Consider the following 19,413-nt stretch of genomic DNA (forward strand, 5'->3'; position numbering starts at 1 on the left):
AGCATCCTCAGGGAGCCTTCTCACTCAAAGTGCCTGCACCTGTGCCTGCTGCAGGACTTCCCCGTCCTTCCAGCTGTTATTAGAACAGCTCCAGGAGAACCCTTTCCACTTTCTGCTCCAGGTGTTCAGTGTTTAGAACCTTAGAACCACTCTGCTTAGTTTAGACAAACTGGGTTTTCAGGATTTGGTTCATCTCAAATACATCCTATATTCTTTGTCCACTCACAGGAACACTGGCCAAAAGGACATAGAGGAATGCAGTTCTCACCCTCCAGGAGGCCCCAGAGCGCCAAGATCCCTGACGTACGTACAGAGGGGCCAGGACTGTAAGAAGACTTACCATAGCTATTTATCACGGTGCATTATGATCAAATTGTCCTCCCCAGGAAGCTCAAAGATGTGCAGAGATTCCTGCACCAGCCCTTATATCACCCCATCCAAGAGCCTCAAACAAAGCCTCCCCATTTCACAGACGGCTGAGCACAGTGGCTCACACCTGTAATCCCAGCACTTTGGGAGGCCGAAGTGGGCAGATCACGAGGTCAGGAGATCGAGACCATCCTGGCTAACACGGTGAAACCCCGTCTCTACTAAAAATACAAAAACAAAATTAGGCGGGTGTGGTGGTGGGTGCCTACAGTCCCAGCTACTCGGGAGGCTGAGGCAGAAGAATGGCGTGAACCCGGGAGGTGGAGCTTGCAGTGAGCCAAGATCGCGCCACTGCATCCTAGCCTGGGCGACAGTGCGAGACTCCATCTCAAAAAAAAAAAAAAAAAAAAAAAAAAAAAAAATCCAATCAGTGAACAGGCTAGGTGCAGTGGCTCATGCTGTAATCCCAGCACCTTGGGAGGCTGAGGCAGGAGGATTGCTTGAGCCCAGGAGTTGGGAGGCTGCAGTGAGCCATGATCATGCCACTGCACTGTTGCCCATGCCAGTCTGGGCAAGAGAGTGAGACCCTGTCTCAAAAAAAAAAAAAAAAAAAAAAAAATCACTGAATAGTTCCATGCTTCCTAGAATCCCAAAGACTAAATCAAGCAGATGCAGGCCTTATATTCCAGCTTTCTCCCTGATCTGGCCTGCAGACAGTATTTCCCAAACCATGTTCCACAGGACCTGCTGTCACAGTTGGCTTCGCAGCATCCTCCATGTGGTTCACACACCACAGGCTGTCTGCATGGACATTGTAAATTTCTTTGTTTTTGAGACGGAGTCTCGCTCTGTCGCCCAGGCTGGAGTGCAGTGGTGCCATCTCGGCTCACTGCAAGCTCCGCCTCCCGGGTTCATGCCATTCTCCTGCCTCAGCCTCCTGAGTGAGTAGCTGGGACTACAGGCGCCCGCCACCACAGCTAATTTTTTGTATTGTTAGTAGAGACAGGCTATCACTGTGTTAACCAGGATGGTCTCGATCTCCTGACCTCGTGATCTGCCTGCCTCGGCCTCCCAAAGTGCTGGGATTACAGGCGTGAGCCACCGCGCCTGGCCAGATGTTGTAAATTTCGGTGGTTATACATTTATTTTAACATAATGTTAAAAATGCATTTGTCATATCAAACCAACCATCCCATCGATATTATTGCTTTAATTTAAACAAATTTATTTTTAATAAAATATCAAATGTTTTATACCATTTATCATAAAAATTATATTATTTTTAATATATTATAAATTTATAAAAAATAAATTTGTTCTAATAAATTTTAATAAATTTATATTTATAAACATAAATAAATTTTAATAAATTTATATTTATAAACAAATAAATTTTAATAAATTTATATTTATAAACAAATAAATTTTAATAAATTTATATTTATAAACATAAATTTTAATAAATTTATGTTTATAAACAATTTTAATACACCTACATTTATTATACATTTATTAAATATAATAAATTATTTATTTTTAATAAATTTATGTTTAAATTAAACATATGGTGTGTGGTATGTGGACCTAACACAGTGACACGGGGTAGACGACTCAGGTTTGGGATCAGAGTGGGGCAGAGGTAGTAGGTGCCACCCAGACGGCCTCATCCCCAAGAGTACTGAGCTGGAACTCCAAGGCCACTCCTGTCATCAACAGCTCCACTTAGTACAAGGAGGATGATAGTTTTCAGTCTTCCTCAGAATGAGGAGGCCAGCAGGCTATGTTAGCCCCAGTCTTGGTGGGACCCACACCATGGGCCCTGAAACAGAGAAGTTAATATGTGTCCTTGGGGTCCCATTAGTTCTCTGTACCCCACGGCGAGCCCCAAACTCTTACCTCTGTTGAGGGGCTGTGGACTGGAATGAACAGAAGAGCTGATTCCTGGGGAGACCGGATGGGGCTGGTGGCTTGGGAGGGACCTGAAAAGAATGAACACAGGGACTTACAAGAGGAAGCCCCCCCATGTGCCAGGAAGGCACCCCTATCAGCCAGCCCCAGAGGGTGGAGGGGAGGGTAGAGGGCGAGTCGCTGAGTCTGCTCCCAGTTCTCCTGGAAAGCACAGGTTCTCTCAGAGGCCAGGGTCCTGGAACCGTCTTCCCGGGGCTGCCCGGCACTCTCTGCAGGTGCTCCTGTCAACACCAGGTCAGGCCGTGGGCTTCCTCCATGTGCAGACTCTGCACACAGGGCTTCAGGACAAACCTTCTACCTTCTCCCAGACCCAAACTACGCAAGGAAAGGGCCTTTGGCCAAAGCAACTGCAGCAGCCTGTGGCACAGGGAGGGTGGACAGAGGAGGAAAAGGCAAGGAGCTGCCCACACCTCGGAGGCTGGTGTGCACCGTGGCTCTGCTCTGAAGCGCCTGGCCCCTGAGCCACTCTTGTGTGCATATGGCCCTCGTAGGAATTCTGAATGTTGTTTCTCCCATCAACGACAGGCTCACCTCTCTCTTGGTGCTTTGGTGAGGCGGGCAGCTTCTCCTCATCTTCCGACACCCTCAGCTCCAGCTCTGCTTCCCCCTCAGCTGGGCACGGCAAATGCAGCTCTCTGTCAGCATCCGACGGGCTGTCAGACCAGTGCTGATCTGGCAGAGGGAAGGGGCAGAAGTGGGTGCACCCCCTAAGTGAGGCCAACTCCTTTTCCACCTGAGAGCAGCCACGCCGCTTGCTCATTTGCAACACAGCTGCTCAGGTGCAGGCCTGGAGGCCCTTCTTACGCAGGGACAGACCTGCCTACCAGACCACCCCCGCTCCTGAGGGGCCCGGCCAAGAGCACCCTCCTGCCTTTGCAACGCGGGGCCGCAACAAAGCCTGTGGGGCTCTGTTTCTTTTAAAATACAGCAACAGTCACACATGATGGGCTGCGACAGAGAAAGACAGGGTGTGCCTGTGGAGGGCAGGCCTGGCCTCACAGGCCCACTTCTATGCACCTCCTCCTCTCAGTAGCCCTGACTGCCACCCCAACTCCACAGCTGAGGCCTGCGCCCCCTCGCAAGCTTGGGTTCTTCTCATTCTTCCCAGCCTCGTCCCTGACCCCCTCAGCCCCCCACAACCAGACTGCGATGCAGAACACATCTCCAGGTATGCAGCTTTGGGAGCCAGTCAGCAGAATTAAAGGCCTTGTATAAAGCCACAGGTTGGCTCAGGCACCCAACTGCAGCTGGATGACTGCAGGCCAAGTCGCCTGGTGCTCGCGGGTAGGTGGTGGTTGGGTGGAATGAGATGCATTCCAGCCATGGTGGAGCCAAGAAGGAACCAGGAGGCCCAACGGCGGCCTCACTGAGCTTGATTTTGCTGGAAAGCATATTGCCTTCATCTTCCCTGAGCTCCCACCACAGGGGCGGGGAGGGCGGACCCCTACCATCATCCAGCTCAGCACCAGTGTCCCCTGGGTCCCCATCCTCTGCTGCCTCCCCTTCTATCTCGGCTGGTTCTGAGTCCACATCTTCCTCTAGGTCATTCTCATCCAATGGGGCTGCAAAGCAGAAAGGTTCAAAGGAAGGAAGAAAAGGAGGACAGACAGACAGGCTGCATCTTCACGGGGGCGAGAGGTACTGCCTTTCTCAGGGCGCTGCCATGCAGGCCCCAGGAGAGGGGAGATGCTGCCAGGCCCAGGGGGCTCTCCACACATAGCATGGGTGCTGGGGGGGCCCGGGGCCCCCAAACACAGGAGGTGGGCATTTCTCAATGCTAGGGGCCAAGTGGGAAGAGAAGAGTGGCTGAAGGTGGGGGCATTGTTCCTCTTCCCCCAAAGGTTGCTGTAGGAACCTCAGTTGGAGGAGGGTGGAAGGGGAAATGCTGCTTCTCTGGGCCTCGGCCCAGCAGCATCTGCCAAAGCCTGGCTGTGTGCTGACCGCCTCACACACCATGGGTCATTCAGCCCTCATAATGCAGGCTGAGCATCCTGAATCTGAAAATCCAAGATCCAAAATGCTCCAAAATCTGAAATTTTCTGAGCACTGACAAGAGGCCAAGTGGAAAATTCCACAGCAGACCTCGTGGTGACAGTCACACCTAAAATTCTGTTTCATGCATAAAATTATTAAAAATATTATATAAAATTATCTTTAGGCTACGTGTACAAGGTATATATGACACATAAATACATTTCTTGTTTAGACTTGTGTCCCATCCCCAAGATCTCTCATTATGTATATGCAGAGATTACAACATCTGAAAAAAATTCGAAATCCAAAACACTTCTGGTCTCAAACATTTCAGGTAAGAAACACTCAGCCTGCAATATAATTAGAGGGACCGTTTCTTTAGCGAGAAGTCTGAGGTCCAGCCAGCTGAGGGAGTTGTCCACAGTGCTGTGTGCAGGGGCACCAGATGAGCCTCCTTTGCAATAATTTAGAGAAATACTAATACTTTGGGAGAGCATTGGGGGATGAAGGTATGTAAAGTTCATCCTCTGGACTCCAAGTGGCCCTTCAGGGCTGCAAAATGAGGCAAAACCCTCGACAACTTCCCCTCCCCAGGAGCCGGCCCCTAAGCACGCACACACCCTGTCCCCACCTCCCACACTCCGAACTTGCACCAGCAGGAAGAGGGCGGCACGCTCTGCTCCGAGGACACTGTGAGACCCGCACCACCTGAGAGCCACAGGACCACTGGCCGGGGGCCTGCGGGCTCTCCTAGGGTTCAAGCCCAGCCACCCTCAAATTACCCCTAAGGGTTTTAATTTCAGGAGAAAGGAGTTATGCTCTGATGTCCATATACAAGAGTCCGCACGGATCAAAGCCCCAGGCTGGGGAGCAGGGAACTGATGGCGCCCGGTTAGGTGGATTTCTTAAAAAGCCATGTGGAAATGGGAGGGCGCAGCCTCGGAAGTAGCATCTTCTCTCCACAGGCCAGGTACTTAGAAGATGCTGGCAACGTCTTATGCCTTGAACAGGGTGGCAGTTATATGATTTTCTGTTTCTTTAATAATTCCTTAAGCTTATGTTTATCTTTTATGCACAGTTTGTAAGATGACGGTTCAAATCTAGTGTTTGAAGAACTGTATGAAACAGGTTTGGAAGGGAACAGACGGCCCACGTCACAGGGAGAGATAGGCGGGTTCCCAGACTAGCTGACAGTTAGGGCCATGTGCCTCCCTGAGATACCAGAGTGGCCCACGTTGCTGGCCGTGCCAAATGCTATCCTACAGCATCGGCACCTGCTGGGGGAAGCAGGGGGGAAATGCCTCAAGTATTTCTATTGGTTAAAACCTCGGTGTGAGAACACTGCTTTTGGCCACTCAAGGAAGACAGTTCATCAAACACCAGGGAGTGGGACTTCTGAAGCAAAGATAAAAGAATTCATGGCTGCACTACACCGATTCTGAAAAGGAGGAACAAACGCCCCGTTTGGAACAGAATCTGGCCCATCCCATGGAGAGGGCCACTGTGCCTGACAGATTTGTTGGGGTGAATCTGGGTGCCCAGGGATCAATATGGCAACTCTACACTCTTGCTGGCGAGGGAACTGGAGGCCAGCACCAAGGAGACCCAAACAGGCCTCCCAGCCGAGCACAGCCCAGGGCACCCTGGGTTAGCCTGATCCCGCCCTGGTGCCTGGGTCCTTCACGCGGCTCTCCTGTAGACTTTCTATTAAGAAATGCCTGTGGTAGAGTCAGGCGGGTGAGAAGTCTACACTCCTTGGCAGTACCTTGAAAGGAAAAATCGTCACACAGATAAAAAAAAAATAAACAGGTGAGAAATATCAACGCAGCAGCAGCAGTGTTGAAAGGGACACAGCTTGGGGGGTGGATCTGGGGGTGAAATTCAGGTTAAGACGGAGTGCAGGGTGCTAGAAGCTGCCACGCAGGTTGATGAGCCACGTGCTATGAAAGCCAGGAGCCACTGACCCGCTCAGCTCTTGGTTTCCTTCAGCCACCAGCTGGGAGGCTCTTGCCCCACCGCCCTAGGGACCCAAGCTATCTAGGAGAGGAGCCGGCTGTCTCTGCGCAGAGCAGTGGCCCTTCCCTGCGCCTGTGTGTGCCTGTTTCTCCCACTGCCGGGAGGACACAGGGACAGGCTGCTGAAGCCCCACGAGCTCCCATGTCCGCATCCCAGAAGTGACCGCTAGGACAGTGGTGCTGTTGGCGATAACACTGCCCTTCCTCCAGCAGTGTCTGACAACTCATGGAGGGATTTTTGGTGTCTTCATAGGTGGTGGAGGCTGCACGGACACTCCAAGGGCCGAGGCCAAGAATGTTAAACCTTCTGCAAGGGAAAGAGCTGTCCTGCCCCAAATGCCAGTAGCCCCTCGGTGAGAAACACACACTTCCAGAAACATGTAGGAAGGACAACTCAGGCTGCTCAACGATCTCTTGTACTTGAAGAGACGCCTGCAGCTCGGGCGGGATTTGGCTGGTGTCACCCCTGGTCACACCCAGCCTGTCCCCACTTTCTGCTGAATAGCACCCGCCCATCCTCTGCTCTTCCCTCTCCACCGTCATCCTCCCAGAAACCCCCTGGTTTTGACGGCCTCCTTCTCTGATAGCTTGGTAGGCTTGTGGAATATCTTCTGATTCCTCCCCTTTCACACTCAATCGGTAACCACCTCATTCTCAACACATTTTAAAACTCTCAGTGCCAAAAACGTTCCTTTGGCTTTGGCCTTTTTATCCGACTCTATCAATAAAAACCTGCCAGTGTCTGTCCTGCCTGCCCTCACGTTTCCCTCTGAGCTGCCCTGAAGGGGGGGTGTGTGCGTCTGATCCATGCAAGGGCGGGCTGTCTGGCAAGGCATGCAGGTACCCCCACCCGCCTCTGCCGCCCTGGCATGCACTTGCAACAGGCCCAGGAGTCTAGTGTTAAGGTACCAGCAGAGCCGCCTAGAGAGAGGTTACGGTGAGTGGGGAGAGAGTGAACATCACCAGACTACCTCCGGAGACCGTCTCCAGCCAGGCCTGCACCGCCGCGTGGCGTATGGAGGGAAGGTCGGGCACTGAATTTAAAACAGACGACAAATACAAAGTTACACAGCAATATGCGTTCCCAACGAGGAGAGCCAAGGTCATCCTTAAAATCCCAAAGAGAAAGAAACTCAGAAGGCATTCAGGACAGACGCCTGTCCGGCACCAACAAGGGGTGCGAGCCACGTTGTTAGCCTGTGTGATGGAGAATCAGGATGAGAAGAGAAGAGGGAAAACCCAAGGTAGGGCCGCCGCCAGCCCAGGGCTGTAGAGCGCTCCCCAGCTCACAGGCCAGCCCAGTGATGCGGGTGCTCATGGTGCCACCACAAGCCGGAAACGGAGGTTGGTCTTGCCTACAGGTGAAGATTTGGAGCCAGGGAGGAACAAACGTCTTATTAGATGCTGTTTCATGATGGCAGGAAATGCCCCTTTTGTATGCTCAGAGCCTGGCAGGGGGTGTGGCCCGTGACCGGTGCTGAATGAAAATGTGCACGCACAGAAGTGACAGCAGAGGTGACTCCGAGGGTGGGTATTTGGAAGACAGCACGCCAGGGAAGATGGCACAGCGGCCACCACGTCCCTCAGCAGTCTCCACGGTCCTTCTCTTATCGCTATTCCTTTATTTAAAAAAGCCAGAATAAGGTTCATCTTCATCCTACTGTGTGACACAGACCGTCACACCTAAAGCCTGGGGCTGGAGACGATGCTACTGTGGAGGCCTCCTGGACAGAAATCTCTTCCCAAGACTTCATTTCACTTCCAAACATGCCCCTCCCGCCCCCTTCCTGCCAACACACATGCACGTCCAGACACACTCTGAGAAAAGTACCAGAACGTTTTACGAAGTGAGGAAAGAGCAGCGGTGACCAGAAACATGAGAGAAAGACAGAAAATTCTTGGTTTACCCAAGATCAGGTTCATTTTACCATTTTGCATCAATGGAGAAAGAGTCCACAACCTCTTAATCCACAGAGAACTTTACATATCCTCAGATGAAAAGTACAGGTGTCACAACTGACAGCAGCAAAGCGGGATGTGCCTGGCTCCCGTGTGTGACCTCATGGGTGGCTCTGCCCTGACAGAAAGGCCCCCTGTGGCGACAGAGGCAGCAGGCGGGCGGTGCTCGGGGCACGCTGCGGCCTGGGGCTGGGAGTGTTTACCTCCGGAAGCAGAGGACTCAGAGGCCGGCGCCATCCTCTCTTCCTCCTCTCTCTCACGGATATGAGTCCAGTGCACGTCAGCCTGGATCTCCAGAGGATCCGCCGCGTGCATGACCTGCTGGAGCCTCTGGTTCCCGGCTAGTGTCCCAGGGTCAAGGGGTGGAGAAATGAGGTGGGGAAGGAGGGGATGAAATAGCATGGGAAAGGAAACAGAAAGAGAAGTTACAGCATTGGCCAGGGTCAGTATGAATCAGAAAGAAGTAAAAATTAAGAACATGTATGCACATGTATACACACACACACACAGACGCATGGACACACAGACACACACGCACAGTCCTTCTGCTCATTCAGTGTGACCTGGTCATTTCCAGCCGTATATGTACCATTCAATTCAGTGAAGAGAATCACACGTTCCTTTCTGAGGCTCCTTTCATCCTGAGCTGCATTCAGGGGGCCCATGCACCAAGATGGAAAAAGAGCAGATTCCAGCCTGCTTCTGCAGGCCCAGCCCCAAGGGGTCACAAGGACCTGCTTTGTCCCTAGCACAGTGTGAGACCCCAGGATGCACTATCCTGCCCCTCTGCTGGTCACACAGCAAGGTGCCCACCACCACTCGCCCAGCTGATGGCCAGGTGACGAGAGAGGTGGGAAGAGATTGTGTCATTCTGCCGCCGGCCGGCCAGCTCATACAGGACAGAGATAGACTTTGCTGGCACTTCGGTTTGCATCTTCTGCAGCTGGAGCTGCTGCTGGAGAGAAAAAGTCCCCATCCCTTAGTGGGCCTCATGCTGCATGCTGGGTCTGAGGCAAGGACACGGATCCCAGCGGAGGGTAGAGTCAGGGGAGGTGATGGCTGGGAGGGAAGCAGAGCTCTTTCATGTACGTTTCCAAACCCTTGGAATTTCACAGGCGAGAATGAGACCAACAGCTCTCTGAGGTCAAAGCCCTCACCTAAGAACTCCATATGGTGCCCTGCTTATCACCTCTGGAAACAAGGCCTGGTTTCTCAGCTACATGGAAACTCACCAGTGGCCCCTCCGGATCCCTGCCCTGTGGGATCCCTGTACTTAGTGCTTGGACCGTGCCACATAGTTGGGTTAAGATAAAGGGACAGCCAGCAACTGGGAAGGGAAGGTGGCTGTTCAGCAGGTGCCACCTGATCTGAAGGATTCGTGTTCCTGCCAGGAGCCAGCTTCCATCTGGGAATGGGTGACATGCCTCCTCTGAGTCTAACCAGACAATCTGGCCTTGGCTTCAGTCACTATGACAGCCTCTTCAAGCAACAGGGAATGTGAAACGGGCAGAAAGGACCAGCAAGACCACCCAGTGTGATGCTGGCCCTGTGCTCTGCCGTATGTGGGGTATCAGCCCGTTGTTGGAGCTGCTAGTCTCTATAGATTTGTTGCTGGCCCTGCAAGCCGTATGTGGGGTATTAGCCCCTTGTTGGAGTTGCTGGTCTCTATAGATGTTGCTGGTCTCTATAGATTTGTGGACTTTTTTCTGAGGTGAATTTGCCTTTTTTTTTTTTTTTTGAGACGAAGTGTCGCTCTTGTTGCCCAGGCTAGAGTGCAATGGCACGATCTCAGCTCACCGCAACCTCCGCCTCCCAGGTTCAAGCAATTCTCCTGCCTCAGCCTCCCAAGTAGCTGGGATTACAGGCATGTGCCACCATGTCCGACTAATTTTTTGTATTTTTTAGTAGAGACAGGGTTTCTCCGTGTTGGTCAGACTGGTCTCAAACTCCCGATCTCAGGTGATCCACACGCCTCGGCCTCCCAAAGTGCTGGGATTACAGGCATGAGCCACTGCACCCGGCCGTCAATTTGCCTTTCTTTATGGTGCTGGGTGGGACTAAGTCACAGCAGAGTCACCTAACAGCCTGGATGCACAGGACTGAGGAAGGTAAGTCAAAGAGTGCAGGGCCTCTCTCTACCTTCTCAGCAACAAAGAGAAGAGACGCATTCTTCTCTCAGAGTCCTGCTGTGCTTCCTGCTAATACATGCAGCCTTGGGGACTTATCGACAGCACAAGCCAGCATTTCCTCCTTTCTCAGAGAAACATTAAAGGCACCTGCGCTGGCGATAGGTTTCCTGCATCAGAGAAGGAGCCAAGTCTCGGCTGGATATGAGCTTGCAGCAAAACATATGCGGCATAGATGGGGCCACATTCCATGAGGCCACTTCTGGAGCCTTCTCCAACTTCCTCCAGAACCTCTTCTGACTCACATGTTACTTTGCGCCTGACTGTCTGGGCAGGCTGGGACCAGGGAGAGTAGCCCAGTGAGATGTGTGCAGAGCCCGTCAGCACAGTTCCATAAAACACAGACCTCTGTCTGTGAGACATGCTCTTGGAGGCAAATTTTGGATGGCTGCCAGGGAGCTGGGGTAGAAGGTGGGCACGGGGTAAAGTGGGTACCTTTAAATGTCCTCAAATCTTCTTCCTGTGGGAGGTACCTGGCGCCACTGGCCTTGCAGTTCTGTGTCCCAGGGGCAGTACTCCCCTTCTACGGCAGGGGGAGCCAGAGACCCACACAGCATCAGGAATCCCACAGCGCGATCAAGCAGGGAGGGAAGAGAAGGGAGTAGTAGCGTCCAGCCACTGCCTGCACAGGCACCGTCGGCTGCCCAACAGACACACCTGCGCTAGGGACACAGGCTCCGGTCCGGGACTCTCGGAGTTTGGCTGAATCTGTCAGTATGTGTTTGTGTAGTTAAAGCTCTTTTCCTACAGGTTTGGTCTCGACGTTAGCACTAAGTCCAGGAAATTAAGTCTGCGTGAAGGAAAGCTCGGCTCAACTCTCCTGAAAAGGGAACGTGCTTCGACCCTAAGCTGTGCCAGGGCTCAAAGCTGCCGAGTGACCATCATCAGATGGAGGTGACGATGTCTGGAACAGTGCAGACAAAACACCGTGCCCTGGACCAGCTGTGCATGCTCACTCCGCTGGCTAGCAGAGGCCACGCCGGCACCTGGCTCTGCAGACACGGCAGCATGGAGGGAGAGCCCAGATTCACAGACCCCATTTCTCCTACGGCGGACAGGGTGTGGAGTGCGGGTCACTAAGGGCTGCCTGTGGGTCCTGCCCAGCCTCTGCCTCGGAGGGAAGAGTAGAGAACTGGGAGAGCAGGTCCTCAGGGAGCCCGAGGAAGTCCCTGACGCCAGCTGTTCTGGCAGACGCCCAAGGGTGCGGTTCCTTCTGCCAACCCACCTCACTGGGGCCAACATCCTGGAGCTGCACAGCTCCCGGGGGACTGGATCAGGAACATGAGCCCTGTCAGGCAAGGGCTCAGCCCTGTGTGCCAGAGAAAACAGACCCCCGGATGGGACTGGGCAGCAAGCACACAGGTGCCAGGAGAAGCAGAGATGAGCACAGTGCCAGCTCTGCGGGGCCTGGGGTCACTGAGAACTCAACCGCTCCTCTGACCGCTGCAGGGAGTCACTGGTGCTCAGAAATTAAAGGTCATGTCCTTCCTGCTCACTCCACATCTATCTTTTGGGGACTCAGATCTCCACCTGCCCTGGCTCCATCTTCACCACCCCCCAGACTTCTGCGCTGCTGGAGCAGAGAAAGAATGGCCTTCTCTCCTGCACAGGCCCAGCAAGTCCCTCCTCATCACTTGAGGCCACACACAGCCAGAGATAGGGGCAGAATTGAAAAATCTCAAGTCCAAGGCAAGAGACTATTTCAGAACCAGCCAGAGTGGCTGGCCCCTGGGCCTGAGTATCCCTTCAGGACACTGTCCCCAAAACGCTGCCCTGCGTGCCATCAACTGAGCCCCATCCAGTGGGCACTAAGCTCATAGTCACCTCCGAAACCCTAGACTAGGATCGGGGAATCCTCTAGAAAGCTAAATTCCCTTTCCTTATTAATTTTTTCAACTGAAACTACAGGGCAAAAAGAGAAAACGAGGTGGAGACAAGTAGGAGTGGCCTAACTTGGATGAGTCCTTGGACTGGCTCTCTGCCTTCCACTTCCAATTTCTAAACCAATGTGCACAAGGGACATTACTTCCACTGCCAACCGCCTGCTCAACGCTACGGTGTCCTCCCCTCTGCCCCCCATGTCTTATGTTAGGAGGGGTGGTCCCTGGGCTGTGCAGGAGGCACGTCCGTGTGACGTCAGCCCCAGAAACCTCTTACACTCACGCATGAAACAGATCACTTTGGGGGACAGGGCAGAGTTCGGAGCAGAGATTTTGTTCTGACCTTCACTGGACTCTTCCTCCTCCTCGTCATAGTCCTCCTCCTCTTCATATTCTTCCTCCTCCTCCTCCTCTTCATTCCCAGGCCCAAAGCTCTTCGAGGCCTCTAGCTCCTCTTCACTTTTCCCTTTCAGAAGGGCATGGATCCGCACGGCCTCCTTCCACGGAACACCACCCAGGTCAGATGGGGGCAGGCGAGGCTCCTCCTCCTCCTCCTCTTCCTCCTCCTCCATCTCAGACTCGGAACTACTGTGAGGAAATAACCACATAGCCAGAGTGAGGGAATGAAGAAAAACTGAGAAGGGGAAGGGGAAGGGCCACCATCAGAAACAATGCATGTCAGGCAAAGCAGCTGCTGAGCAGGCGGAGAGAGACAGGAGGGAGGAGAAAGCGGCATCAGCAGGACAGGGTACCCGGGCATGAGAAGCCACCTACCCAAGCCCGACTAAGGGGACAAAGGGAAGAATGCCTCCTGCTCACAGACCTCACGCACTTCTCCTCAGGTGGATGGGGTAGGGAGGGGACCACCGAAGGCTGCCTGTGGGTCTGGCCCAGCCTCTGCCTGTGGAGGGGAGTGTGCAGAACTGGGAAAGCAGCTCCTCACGGAGCCCATGGAAGTTCCTGACTGCAGCCGCTCAAACTCAAGCCACAGCCCCATCCCTCAGGGTGCTTCAAGCAGCAAACACTGAGATCGCTGGTTTACGTTTCATAGACGGCCTCGAGGGCACAAGCAGGGCAGTGGACTCATTCTGATATAAACCCATGACCCTGGGAATTGAGAATGGAAAGTCTTCTCTCATCCTGGCCCACTGTCTAGTTAGAGGAACTCAATTCTGTGTGACTGCGGCCTGTCAGAAGCCTCTCAGGAGAGCTGTGGGTGTGGTGGGGGGAGGCGGGACCCAGAAAGGCCTGGACTTAACTGGCTGATGATCAAGGTCTGTGTGCTGGGGTGGGGCGACGGATTCCATTTCCTGGCACTCCTTAGAACCCTACCACGTGCCAATCCCTGAGCAGGACGCTGTGGGGACACACGGGGAAATGACGGCAAAGGCACCGCTCACTGCAAAGCCACAGGACAGAGATGATGGGGAAAGGGTGGAGACAAACCTCCAACCCCAGGGCCGTCGCTCCTGCCAGCTGCTGCACTGCCAAGCACTCCCCTCGCAGCTGCAGGCAAGCGCGGCTGACATAGGAAGCCGCACACCTGTAAGAATGCACACGCCACAACGGACACTACCCAAACCGTAGCTCCTTGCTCTGGCCACCCTCCTGCAGCAGTGTACCCCCCTCCTGCCCTGTGGAGGGAGGCAGGACAGGAACAAAACCGGGTTCCTTGCAACCTGTGGGGCTCCAATACACGCAAAACCCCAACATTGCTGCACAAATGGAGATGTTTCTGAGTGTTTCGTGGTCTGATAATTCCCAAAGCATCTTTTTCAGGAGAGGCCTTGCCTGCAGTGAGAGGCCGGGGGAAATCAGCTTTCACGTTAAAGCCATGGCCCGACCTCTGGCCCAACAAAATCCAAGAAGCATCAGGCACGAGGGGGCATCTGCCCTGACCTCCTGCGAGGGTGTGTCCTCTCTCTGCCCAGGCAGGCTCTCCCCCAGCCTGCTCGTGTGTGAGAGGGCGAACCAGTGAATACACCACGATGAGCACTGAGGGGCACTGCCAGGGTGATCGCTGCCAGGTGAAGAATCTCGCCTTGTCCAAAGAGAGGACTCCAGCCCTTGTCCTTGGCTCCACGAAAGTAACCTAGACACGCCTGGGATGCCCTGCCTATGGGGCTGTCACTGTTTGCCGGAGACCCCGGTTCATGTTGCATAGTCTAGTAATGTGATTAGGGTGAGGCTTTGGGTCGCACGGTATCCAGTGACCCGGAGACTGAGATCAACCATGTGGACAATCAATCAATCATTGCCTATGTAATAAAAACTCCAAACACAGGGTCTCAGTATTGCTCAGGTGAGCAATACTCCTGGCGTATCGTCACACATCGAGACCAAGAGAGTACAGCTGTCCTGGCCCCACAGTGAGCACAATGGAAGCTGAGTCTGGTTCCTTCCTGGACTCACCCTATGTACTTCTTCCCTTGGCTCACTGACATCTGTACCCTTTCCCTGTAACGAACCATAACCATGAGTACAACAGCTTTCAGTGAGTTCTGCGAGCTCTAGCAAACTATCAAACCTGTGGGTGATTCTGGGAGACTCCGGAATTCGCCACTGGGGTCAGAAGCGGGGCAGTCTTGTGGGCTGTATTCCCTCTTTTCAGCTGGCCATTTCCTCACTGTGCCACACCAGCTCTGCTACTGGCTGGCTGTGTGACTGTGAGTTGATTATTTGTGCTCTCTGAGTTTGCTCAATGACACGTTCATTCATTCACTCGGTGAACATTTCTGAGCACCTACAGCTCAGCCAGTGGACAAAAGAATATACTGCAAGGAGCTCAGGGTAGTGAATCAGCTTCACTCGTTCATTTACCTGGATAAAATTTATTCAATTATCTTCCCCTCACAACGCACTTGCTAGACACTGTAGGGAACACAAAGGTGACACAGAAAAGACTCTTATGCTCAGCTGGGCCCAGTAGCTCACATCTGTGATCCCAGCACTGTGGGAGGCTGAGGTGGGTGGATCATTTGAGCCCAGGAGTTTGAGACCATCCTGGGCAACCATGGAGAGACCCAGTCTCTACAAAAAATAAAGATAAAAATAAATTAAAAATAACAAAAGCTCCTTATTCTCAAGGGGAGGAAAGGTGTACGCACATCATGCTAAAGCGCAGCAGAACACAAGCACGGTGGGCGGAGGGCCGGGAGGAGAGGTCGAAAGTGGGCAAACCTAAGAATCTGGGCCACGGAAAACTTGGCATCTGGATTTTGGTTATTTTTCAGCATTACCTTTATTGGTATTCTTTCTGCCTTACGCTTGTGTTTTCATTAATTTACTTTCTTATTAGTGAACAACAATACATAACCTAGTGCATGTCATTTAACACTGTTTGAACATAAAATAAGGCTAAGGATGCATCTATGCTCATCTTAAATCTTCGCTGGGCCAAGGGAAGGCCCCCTGGTTCCTCTTTCCCAGCTGAGCAGCCGGGGCCTGTGCAAGGCTGCCCAGCAGTTGGCAGCAGGGCAGGGCCGCACTGCAGTTCACTGGGAGGGGGCCTCAGCACAGGCCTGTCCTCACCCTGCGCCATGTCGTGAGGATAGCTGCACAGGCACAATGTGGGCACTGAATAGATGCCCCGAGATGAGGCCAGCGAGGCCAGCCCACAGCCGTGTCGCATCAGCTGGTTTCACAACAGCTCAAGGACCACGGGAGCACAGAAGACAGTAGAAAGCAACCCTCACCTCCGTCCATCAGCTGCAAACCCAGCCCACCTCCCAGACACCTTGGCGCTTGCTTCTGCAGCTCCCAGACAGGCCACCCTCTCTTCATGAAGGACACAGAGGAACCCGGCAGGAGTTTCCAACTCCTTTCCAGTCCATGATTTTCAAAGGACTGGGGCAGTCTCTGGGTCGGCCCAGGTCCTGTGCGTCACACACAAGATTCGCAGTGTGAATTCAGTACCTCGAGGCTCCGAGCACCTGCATCTCTGGAGGAAAGGTGCAGAGGAGGGAGGAACCTGCAGTGTGGCCGACCCTTTGGACCTTAGCCTGGAAACTTCTTAAGCACAGAGGATCACTATACCAGAAACAGATGCAACACAGACAACTTCTCCCTCCCTCTGGGGAGGCTGACTTCTCAGAACTGCCTCCCAGGAGGGACGGGGTCAGATCTAGTCATCAGGATCACCTTGCCCTCCTCACAGGATCTGTTTTGGCACTGGTGACAACGCACTGTCCTGTGAGATTGCTTGATTGGGGTCTGCCTCCCCCAGGGTCACACTCTCTCCAAGGGCAGGTGCCGGGTCACCACTGTGCTCCTCACAGGGCCAAGTGTGGCCAGGACAGCAGGAATGTGCCAGGGGCTGCGGTGAAAGCCAGGGCAGGCTTACGCTACTTTCAGAGATGTCAGAGGTTGCACCCCGACTGTCCCCCGGTAAAGCCTCCATCAGAAGGTGCTGGCTATTCCAGTTAGAAGAGCGTCCAGCAAAATCCCTCCTTGCCTCAGTTTATACCCAGCTACTCAACTCAAAGCACCTGCTCTGAATTTCCCCCCAGCTGTCTTCTCACTGAGACACTGGCAGACCTAGCATGGGAAAGAAATCCAACGGGCACATGCACTTGATTCTAAACAGACAAGGTTTGCTCCACTTGACGTGCTCTGCAGTCCTCTGCTGTGTCAAGAGGGGCGGATCCGAGGATGACAGTGATTGACGGAGGGCAGCCCTGACCGCGTGCCCGCAGCACAAAGTGCTTCCCATGGGTAGCTCGTTTAATTGCACAAATGCTCTAGGTCACGGGGCTGCGCTGCTTTTATAAATGACAAGACCGAAGCCTAAGGAAGTTGGGTCATTTGCATAAGGAGAAGTCGGGATTCCCACCAGGGTCCACACGGAGTCATGCTGTGCCTTCCTGGGTGGTTCTCCCAGAACCCAAGAGTTCCCAGCCAGTAGCCTGTGTCAGGGTGGCTACTGTCAGGAAGAAGGTCTTGATCAAGCTCCTGCCTGCCTGGATGCAACCTGAGAAGTGCAGACCAGGAATTCAAGCAGACCCTACCATGAAAGAGGAGGCTGCTGCCAGGAACCACTTGAAGTTCCTGGGTGGTTTTTTTTTTTTTTTTTTGAGATGGAGTCTTGCTCTGTCACCCAGGCTGGAGTGCAGTGGCGCGATCTAGGCTCACTGCAAGCTCCGCCTCCCAGGTTCACGCCATTCTCCTGCCTCAGCCTCCCGAGCAGCTGGGACTACTCGGCCCGCCACCACGCCTGGCTAATTTTTTGTACTTTTTTAGTAGAGACGGGGTTTCACCATATTAGCCAGGATGGTCTCGATCTCCTGACCTTGTGATCTGCCTGCCTCGGCCTCCAAAAGTGCTGGGATTACAGGCATGAGCCACTGTGCCCGGCCCCTGGGTGGTTTTTAAAGGGCAATGGGTAACCATGGTTTTCACTTTTAAATTAACCCGCTCATAATCAGAGGGACTCAAATCCTCTGTCCCGTTGGGCCATGCCCCTAGGTTCCCTTCCCTGACAACTGTGCAAACCCTCTCCTGCTGAGGAGGCGGCTGGAGAAGATGCACATCATGCAGCAGGCTTTACACGGTGGAAATGTAATCCATGCTAAAACTAGCATCCTGCTTGGCAATGGCTCAGGAGCTGCCTCTGCAGGAAAAGGGAGTGAGGCGGGAGGGAGAGAACAGGCAGAAATCCCCATTTATTCATGGCCAGCCCTGAGGGAGCGGCCTTCTCTCACTTGTGGTGTTATTCTGAAAGAGCGGCCTTCTCTCACTTTCGTGTTATTCTGACAGACAGCAACGCCTGCCATCCACTTTTCTGTGACCTCGCCTGTCCCATCAGAAAACATACCTGTGTGTGCTAGCCCTCCTGACTTCTCTCTAGAGCCAAGAATGTGGAAATGCTAAAGAACTTCAGCACGTGGGCACTGCACCAGCTGCCTTTGCTGCCCGGGGCACATTCTTCCAGAAAGGAAGGCAGTCAGGGAAAACAACACAAACATCACAAAGCCAGCCCTCCCTTGGCTTTGGCCAACTGGCCTTTCCAGTGAAAACAAAGCTGCTATTTCCAGGGTCTCCTCCAGGAGACAGGCCCCACCTTGCCTGCAAGGTAGAGGCATGAAGCTGATCAGGCCTGGGCCAAGGGTCTGTGACAAGGCTTGGGATTTATAGGCGCTTGTGTGACTAAACCATGAATTGATTATGAGACTCACCTGGGGGGTCTGTTGGACACTGACATTCCTGGCCTCCACCCCAAACCCACTGAATTAGATACTCCAGGGTGCGCCTAGAAATTACATTTGTTTTGTTTTGTTTTTGAGCCAGGGTCTCACTCTGTCACCCAGGCAGTGAACTCCTGGGCACAAGCGATCCTCTTGCTTTAGCCTCCTGAGGAGCTGGGACCACAGGAGCGTACCACCACGCTGGCTAATTTGTAGAGACTGGATCTTGCTCTGTTGCAGAGTCTGATCTTGAACTCCTAGACACAAGCAATCCTCCTGCCTTGGCCTCCCACAGTGCTGGGATTACGGGTGTGAGCCACCATGCCTGGCTGCAATTATATTTTTAACCAAGCATCCCAAGTGATGTTTATTATCAGAGAAATTTAGAAACATTAAAGTGGTGTTTCTCAAATTGTGGTCTTTGGACCACAGCATCACCTGGGAACTTTTGAGAACTAAAAATTCTGGGGCTTTACCCCAGAGGCGCTGAATCAGAAACTCAGCCCAACGTGTTGTGCTTTCATCACAAGCCCTGGGTGACTCTGGCATGGGAAAGCTTGGTTACCAACATTCTCGGACACGGTGAGCTTGAGCCAAGCCCAAGTCCCGGCATCAACCCCGTTTAAGGAAACCAATACAAGGCTGCCTGGCCCTGCCCCTGGTGGCCCTGCGGTGAGGGAGACCTGTGCTGCACCAGGAGAGTAACAGGAGCAGTAACTCCGGGCATCAGGCTTTGTCCCTGCTTTATACGACTTAATCCTCAAAACAAACCTATGAAGTGCAGCACCTTTGCAGATGAGGAAACTGAAGCAGGGAGAGGTTAAGTAAATTGCCAACAGCTAGCAGGTGGCAGAACTGGGCTTCAAATCCAGGCTTTGTT

At 53.1% G+C, this 19,413-nt stretch overlaps 1 protein-coding gene across 20 annotated transcripts in view; it reads right to left on the minus strand.

Moving 5' to 3' along the window:
- Window positions 1–19,413, minus strand: part of MICAL3 (microtubule associated monooxygenase, calponin and LIM domain containing 3) — a 236,512-nt gene that overhangs the window by 31,454 nt on the left and 185,645 nt on the right. For 13 of the 20 annotated variants that reach the window (XM_016939665.4, XM_016939653.4, XM_054675714.2 and 10 more), the window contains 5 exons: window positions 12,695–12,939; window positions 8,489–8,626; window positions 3,786–3,899; window positions 2,869–3,009; window positions 2,266–2,348 (listed from right to left, as the gene is read on the minus strand). In XM_016939665.4, the coding sequence (XP_016795154.2) occupies window positions 2,266–2,348; window positions 2,869–3,009; window positions 3,786–3,899; window positions 8,489–8,626; window positions 12,695–12,939 (721 nt within the window). Of the gene's footprint in view, window positions 1–2,265; window positions 2,349–2,868; window positions 3,010–3,785; window positions 3,900–7,297; window positions 7,361–8,488; window positions 8,627–12,694; window positions 12,940–19,413 lie in introns of all 20 variants that reach the window. The other 7 variants (XM_063807713.1, XM_054675715.2, XM_016939662.4 and 4 more) reach the window with 3 other exon arrangements.

Source organism: Pan troglodytes, chromosome 23 (genome assembly GCF_028858775.2).
Source record: "Pan troglodytes isolate AG18354 chromosome 23, NHGRI_mPanTro3-v2.0_pri, whole genome shotgun sequence".
In the NCBI taxonomy this organism is placed as follows: Eukaryota; Metazoa; Chordata; class Mammalia; order Primates; family Hominidae; genus Pan; species Pan troglodytes.